Source organism: Pollachius pollachius, assembly GCF_949987615.1.
Source record: "Pollachius pollachius genome assembly, chromosome: 20".
In the NCBI taxonomy this organism is placed as follows: domain Eukaryota; kingdom Metazoa; phylum Chordata; class Actinopteri; order Gadiformes; family Gadidae; genus Pollachius; species Pollachius pollachius.
The window spans coordinates 11,114,630-11,122,783 of record NC_136953.1 but is presented as its reverse complement, the minus strand read 5'-3'; the positions used below and the strand labels follow the sequence as shown (position 1 = coordinate 11,122,783).

The 8,154-nt window shown below is 46.2% G+C and overlaps 1 protein-coding gene across 1 annotated transcript; it reads left to right on the top strand.

The window, feature by feature from the left end:
* Window positions 1-5,943: 5,943 nt before the first annotated feature.
* Window positions 5,944-7,056, top strand: sstr1b (somatostatin receptor 1b; the record flags this gene model as incomplete). Its single annotated transcript, XM_079757572.1, has 1 exon — window positions 5,944-7,056. One exon carries the CDS (start codon window positions 5,944-5,946, stop codon window positions 7,054-7,056), a length of 1,113 nt encoding a protein of 370 aa, XP_079613698.1.
* Between the last annotated feature and the right edge of the window lie 1,098 nt (window positions 7,057-8,154).

Here is an 8,154-nt window from a genome sequence, read left to right as displayed (position 1 = left end):
TTACCCAACGGGTCGCAGGTATTCTGAGCGAGCCACATAATGAAAAATCGTTTTTTCACTTCAAGAAAGGCGGCCAAATAGCTTACAAGGGTTCTGCAAATAAACGTGTGTGTCCCTGGGCGAGAAACGTAGCTTAGAATAGAGAGAGTGCAATCGAGGGGTAAGGTGAGTGTGGTGGTGATAGGGGAGAGGAGATAAATGGATGGGCGAGAGAAAGAAGGATTTCCGGTGAGAGGTGGAAATATCTGGGACACATGAAGCAGACGATTGTCCTTCATACATAGACCTGTGGACACTGATACATGTTGTGATGTGAGGCTACAGAAGTGGTACGCCGTATCTGGAACAACCTTGCATAACATTCTCAGGTGTCGGAAGCGTTGAGATGATGCTGATATTGTCGCACATGCAGCGACAGTTGAAATGGGCACTGACTAAAACAAAGCCTCATCATCATCACAAATCTCAACAGAAAAGTGTGTGTGTGTGTACATATAGGGAGAATTGGGAGGGCCGTCAAGCTTTTGGTTAAGAATGAACATTACAAAGGAAACCCAACAAAGCGGTTTGCCATAACAACGGTGTACATGAAATGGGGGTGCTGGCAATCAGGGGGGAGGGTCTGACGCCTCTATATATGTACACAGAGGAGCAACATGGTAACAGTGCCAGATGAATCCCTATTGGCCACTTCAGGGGATCCATGTCCCTAGCTTTCTCTGTCTTCATCTCTCAAACAAGAAAGGGCATTCATGAAATTAAGTCTTGTTATGCAGAGCCAATGTGCATAGTCTTGTTGTGCACAGCCAATGCAATAATTTATTCGCTGTTGCACATGAAAACAGCACATGATGTTTGAGAAGGTCAAGAGGCCCTTTAGTATTTATGGGGATATTGTCCTTCATTCTTGATTGGCGAGAGGGGGCTTTTGACTACATTTTGACCTCAATATCCACATTTAACACAAGAAACTCGAGGCAAAGTCCCTTCACGAATCTATGATTAATGATTTCCATTCCCTATTTTCCATTGATTTGATTGATTTGTTGTCAAAGTGGACCCTGGCGTCTCATAGCTAGAACCCAAAGCACACGACCGTGTCGAGAAGGACACAGATAATGTATTAGAATTGTCTCAGCCAAAATAAACCATGTTCCCTAAGCGGAAAATACAATCCTGCTACATTCACGCCCTGTGTGCTTTGCGCTGTAAAAAAAGCAAAGCAGGATTTAATTTTTTTTTTGAGGGTCGCTATCCAAATGTGAATTAGTGGTCCGTGTGCTCTGGACTTAAGTGTCGTTCAATATAAAGGTTAGGGAAACTGTGCACAACAACAGAGCAGCATCTTCCATAGCAACACGTGAGCATTGAGTTTCTTCACGCCTCCTTCTAGATAGAAACTGTCATAGCCACTTATTTGGTGTGTGGGGGGGGGAATAAGTACCCAGGCTTCAGAAGCATTAGGCGCTATGGTGGAGGGAACACATTTATCTGAGGGAACCATTTAGAGGCACCATTACAGAGTGCTCTCTTCGCTCACAGTCTATTTGCGTTATGATTGGAAATCGGGGAGAACAATGCGACAGGCCTTCTCGTGTTCTCGCACTCCGCTCACTGTCTGGGGGGACTGATTGAGCATCGTGTCATTCCCCAACACGCTCCCTCAAGTCTCCATTGTCGCAGTAGACGCTAGCTATTCAGGGCTACCCGTACACCTGTAAAAGATCATTAATTCCCAACCTGTCCTGATAATAGAAAGGACATTCAAGTTTCCTTTCCCACATTTTAAGTAGTCTTGATACAGCCTTGAGACGTAGATAACGCAGGTGAATCTATCAACTTAATTAACACATCCAACGTTTTTATCTTACACAGTTGTGAATTGGCGGTTGGTTCACGTTGCAATTAAGATAAGCCGGCCATTGACACATTGCTTTCTTTAGGTAACCATTTTCATTTACAAGAAGAGCAACAAATCAGATAACAGCCAAAAGAAAATGGAACGTTCAGGGGGCTATATCATGGACACGCAGAAAGAAACTAATTAATTGGATCAGGCAAATGCAATTGGGCCGCACTTTGGGTCCGAGCACGGCCCACAATGCAATTGCTTTGCTCATTCCTCGCCCCCAACAGGGCTCAGGGAATCTGTGCTCTCTCCTCCAGTGGGCTGTGTGACAGAGGGCTTGTGCAGTCTGGTTGTTTATCGCCCTGTGTAGCTTGAAATGAGACGTGAGGCAGGCAATCCCATGATCCACGATGCTGCAATGCCAGGAGAGAGGCAGGGAGAGACGGCTTAGAGTGAGCCAAACTAAGTGGAGCAGAGATGCATTGATGGAAACTAGAAAACACAAATTCAAAGGGCTAAGGGAAATGAGGCAGCAGAAGTTGTACAGGTATTATTTGCCTCATTGTGTTTGGTGCTTCTTCTTCTTTCTGGAATAGGAAACTATGGATGGAATATGACACAGCAATGAAGACTGTTTGAAATAAGCCATTAACTAAGCCCTTAGCTAAGCTTGTGTGTGTATGCGTGCGTCCGTGCCTGCTTGTCTGTATTAGGCCTACAAGTACCTTATGTATGAAACAATACTGTGTGTTCCCTTTTCCTGTTCTTATACCTCTTTTCTAACCTTCTTGCCAACAACACCTTCAAATGATATGTATCCCGCTTGGACAGGACACTTTAGTATATTCCGTCAAAGTTGTGCTGTCGAATTTCGGAGCATCACTTCTAGCCCTTGGCAACATTGCTGTGTTGTCTGCCTCGTCCAGCAGAGGGTGCTGTCTCTTTGCCTCTCATTTACCGCCAGGCACGATGAAACTATTTGGCTGCCAGCCAATGTATGAAACGGCTTCTCCGGAGTTTACCACAATCTCCTCTCGTTTACATCCGTGACCATTGTGTCTGCCACAAGGGCGTTCTGTCTAGCGTTTGTTGTACAACGGTCCTGGTATTTCACGATGAGTCTTTAATGAGAGCCAAATGGTGGCAGAAGAGCAGACGATGAGAAACACAGTACAGATGGTCCATTTACTGTGAACACTGAAAGCTCAGCAACAGAATGGAAGGTGCACAGACACAGAGATGGAGACGGAAAGTCAATGTGTTTAGACTTTAATGCTTTAGTATTTTGTCAACTAAAAGTTATGAGGCTACTGCTTCAATAGTGCATTGGCTGCAAAATCGGTACAACCAGGTATTTTTGCAAATTATATTGGTAATGGAGGTTCTGACAAAATACATTGTAACAATGGTTTCATCACCAGATCAGTCTTGTCCTTCAAGGCTTCTGTGTTGCAGAATTAATTTGTTTTATGACCAAATACACCAATCCCATCTAACAAAAAGGATGTTTCAATCCCACTATCTCTACCTCTCCATGACATATTATGTGACTGCGTTTTAATGGGACTACGTGTTGGATTCCATAAATCGCTTTAAAATGGCAATATATGGACAGGTTTTAACTAACCCTATTATATTATAATCAGGGCGGCTTTGCCAGGAAAAACTAAACGAAGAACATCTAAGCGTGGATAGTGGCAAAAACAATAATACTTAATACTTAATAACTCATTAATTTGTAAATGTAATGTGCTTCATATCCACTCACGCCCGTTTGATTGTGTGGATATAAGTAACGTTTATTTATTATATAACTAACATAAGATTGTTATTGTCTCAAAACACGGAGCTCAACCTCCAGTACTCTCATCGTGTGAGCTCCAGCAGGCTGCAGTTCACTTCGCGGCCACAGGGGTCAGTAATGAGACAGGGAATGAGACCTTTCGTCTTCTTGTCCTTTTCTTATTTTTCTCTCTCTCTCTCTCCCACGCTTTTGCCCATGCACCCCTCACCCTCTCAACGATCTGTATCTTTTGGGGCTTTCTTTATAAAAACCTACTATGCAGTTTAAATTGAAAACTCTGCCGTGGATCTTTATGCATTTTTTCCCGCTCCGAAGAATACACCCTCAAAGAATGCTTCCTCAGTGGTTGAGACATGGCTGAGTTAATGAGAGATGAAAGATAGCTGGATAGAAATAAAATCAACATTGTGCTAGAGAGATGATAGATATCAGTAATATTGCTTGTATGTGTGCCACTTGTCTCTTCCCCAAAGCCTTTATCATAGCAATAGGCTTGCATATTAACACATCTCTACACAAACACAATATTAATATAACCTGCCCTCATGTGAAAACCATTCCAAGACAGAGCCCAAATTAACATCCACATCTTGTTTGATTATGCTTTTGTTTGGTTATTATTCACTCCAAATACATCTTTTGTCATTCTCTTCATATATTGTCTGAATGGCTGCCAATTAAGAACAATTCAGATCCCACTGTTTACGCATCAATGCAGAGTAAGCCTTCCTGAATACATTTGGTCAGCACGATGGTTCACCCTTTTGCAATGCGATTTGCATCGTTTGTTTCGCGGCTTTCAATTCATGAAAAGACTAAAAAACATGATTAGGTCATTCAAAAGGGTAATTCTTTCTTCCGTATTCTCAGATTGGTTTCTGGCTGATATGTATACATATTGCTTGAAAGCAATTCACAGCCCAGGTTTTGAATTTGATTAAACCACTGTCAGAAGGTGCCATGACATGCATAGCCTCCATATAATTGGACTGCACTCACTTTGTTCTCATCTTTTTGCCAATACACGCACACTTTTTCTTCCTCTCTCTCTCCCCCCCTATCTCTCTCGCTCTCTCTCTCTCTCTTTCTCTCTTTCTCTCTGTCGCACATGCACACACACACACACACACACATAAACACACCGGACACAAACCCCCCCACACACACCTGGCTATAGTCTGAGAACAAAGTGATGGAAAAAGAGTATTGTTCATCAATGTTGACCCATTATGCTCCATAAGCACCCAGGATTGTTCGGTTTCTTTTCTTTTTCAGGTTATGTTTGGTGCGCCAAAAAGAAGCTACTGTGAGTTGATAGAATCTTTAAATCGAAGTTTATCCCTGGCAGCGGGGATCAAATGGTCAGGTCACCAGCGTTTCCCGGTCCAATGTGGGGAAAATAATAATAACGATACATTGGGTGGAGGAGGGGGGGTCAGGGAACAGTCAAGTAATTGGTACCATCTAACGGCAATGCTAACTACTGCTTGGCAACGGTTCAGAAGCAGACAATCTGTTGATGAACGTGAAGGGCTCGCATGTGTGTTCAATGAGGGAAGATCCAAAGTAAAACAGCATTGTTTCTAAAAGCTTATGATTAACAAACACAGGCGCACACACATGCATACAAAGCCGCTGTCGACAACGTTTTTTGGACAATGTTCAGAAACAGGCCTAGTCATGGCGCTTTTGTTTTTTTTTGTGTTTTGTTTCAGGCCCCTTGGATTCGCTTCAAAGAGAGATCCTGGGAAAATAAGGACACTCAGCCTGAAGTACCCTGCGATGCTACTTGGTTGCAGGTGGGTGTTTTTTTGCGCCAGGATGACAACCATGAGCGAAAAAGAGGATCACATCAGAGATGCGCAAAGATGATCAGCCGAGAGAGAGGACCATAGAACCATCGAGGAATTCAACGATCAGATCATCCTGCTTTTGAACACTACATATTCACCAGGAGACATCAGTACATCATTTAAATTCACGTAAAAAACAAACATTTTCTAAGCTTTTGTTCTGTAGAAGTCTGTCACGTTCTGTAGCAAAGGACAATCACTGCACAGCTGAAACCTAAGACAACCATTGAAACGTCCCTTTATGTTTGAAAACAAATCCGAGGGAGCTCTAGAAAGGGAGACGTGGGAAACACGACGTAACACCCCCCCCCCCCCCCCTTCCTTGGGTTATAATTGAAAGCGGCTGAAAATAGAACCTGTGACATTGTATAATGCACACAGATTCTGCACGATCACCGACTCCCTTGCATAGCGCCGAACACACACAATAACAAAGCATGGATTTCAACGGGAGCCGAGAGCACGCCTCGTCGCCGACGGGGTTCCCCTACAACTCGAGCGTGGACTACGACGACGGCGACTATCTCCAGGAGACGGACGCCAGCAAGATCATCATCCCGTCCATCTACGCGCTGGTCTGCTGCGTGGGCCTCACGGGCAACGCCATGGTCATCTACGTCATCCTCAAGTACGCCAAGATGAAGACGGCCACCAACATCTACATCCTGAACCTGGCCATCGCCGACGAGCTCTTCATGCTCAGCGTGCCCTTCCTGGCCACGTCGGCCGCCGTGCGCCACTGGCCCTTCGGCTCCCTGATGTGCCGGCTGGTGCTGAGCGTGGACGGCATCAACATGTTCACCTCCATCTTCTGCCTGACGGTGCTGAGCGTGGACCGCTACGTGGCCGTGGTGCACCCCATCAAGGCGGCGCGCTACCGCCGCCCCACCGTGGCCAAGGTGGTGAACGTGTGCGTGTGGGCGCTGTCCCTCCTCGTCATCCTGCCCATCATCGTGTTCGCCGACACCGTGCCGGCGCCGGACGGCGGCGTGGACTGCAACTTCCTGTGGCCCGACGCGGCGTGGTCCGAGGCCTTCGTGGTGTACACCTTCCTGCTGGGCTTCCTGCTGCCCGTGGCCGCCATCTGCCTGTGCTACTGCCTGATGGTGGCACGCATGCGGGCCGTGGGGCTGAAGGCGGGCTGGCTGCAGCGGCGGCGCTCGGAGAAGAAGATCACGCGCATGGTGCTGCTGGTGGTGGCCGTGTTCGTGCTGTGCTGGATGCCCTTCTATGTGGTGCAGCTGGTGAGCGTGTTCCACCGGCCGCCCGACCCCATGGTCACGCAGCTCTTCGTCATCCTCAGCTACCTCAACAGCGGCGCCAACCCCATCCTGTACGGCTTCGTGTCCGACAACTTCCGGCGCTCCTTCCAGCGGATCGTGTGCTTCCGCTGGCTGGAGTCGGGCCTGGACGCCGAGCAGGTGGACTACTGCGCTGTGGCGCTCAGGAGGCAGGCCCCCTGCGGCCCCAAGGACTTCCCAAAGGACTGCATCGCCTCCGACGTGGTGTTCCGCAACGGGACGTGCACCTCCCGCACCACCACTCTGTGAGGGCCCCCGGCCAGGGGGACCATCACATGATGACATGATGACATCACATCATGTGATGGTCCCGTGAAGAAGACCCTGGGCGTGGAGGGGAACGTCCAGGGTGAAGTAGAAGGGGACGCTTTGGGGGGGGATAGCACAACGTATTGTGGACTCGGTTGGGGATGGTGTAGCACTTAAAGAGTTGTTTGGAGAGGCTGTGGGAAGGACGGTAGGGTGTTGTATGTAAGAGGTATTTACAAATAGAATTCCCCTCGATTTCTGCCCAGAACTGGACAGGGTCTGAAGACAGACCTTTGTTCTCAATGGCGTAGAGGAAGCCATGCGCACAATCAAAACAAATGTGGAGCACTACTATTTTCATTATGATAGCGAAGTAAATCAGAATAAGAGAAAGGCGAATTCGCGTAAGTGTGTTATTTATGTGAGATACCCGTGTATAGTAAGGCCTACATGATTAAGTCATGATTTTAGTCGTGTATCTGTTTCTCACAATCTAAACTTTAACTCTTTTTGTGGGAATTAGACAGCAAGGATCACACTGAATATATAAAATGACAGGAAAACATCTGAAATACAAGGTTGGTGTACGTGTTCAGACAGCAGCCTGAGGGAAGACAGAACAAAGCTTGACATGTACCTTTTATTTCATCGGCTATTTGTATTCACCGCTCCAGGGATGACGGCTGTGTTGGTTGTAGCTCTAGTTTGTGTGTGTGTGTGTGTGTGTGTGTGTGTGTGTGTGTGTGTGTGTGTGTGTGTGTGTGTGTGGCTATTCTATTTGTTCTTCTGTTGTAGATGCATTTTTCTTAGTTCCTGGTCCTTTTTCTTTTTCACTGTTGAAGGTGGCAAGCTTGTTTAAATGATTTGCAGTGATGACTTTCCTGATTTTGCCAACAGTACTGTCGTGTTGAATGACTTTTGGCATTGTTATCTAGTTCTCTGGGCCGAAAGTCGTTTTTATGTGTATGTTGAACTCAACACAACAAACCATGTAAAGAGCTTATGCTGGAACACTCTGCTTAGTAGATCAACATATTATTTTTGTATTTGATTGTTTACTTCTTTCTATTGTGTGAGATGTCAACGCAGGTAACATAC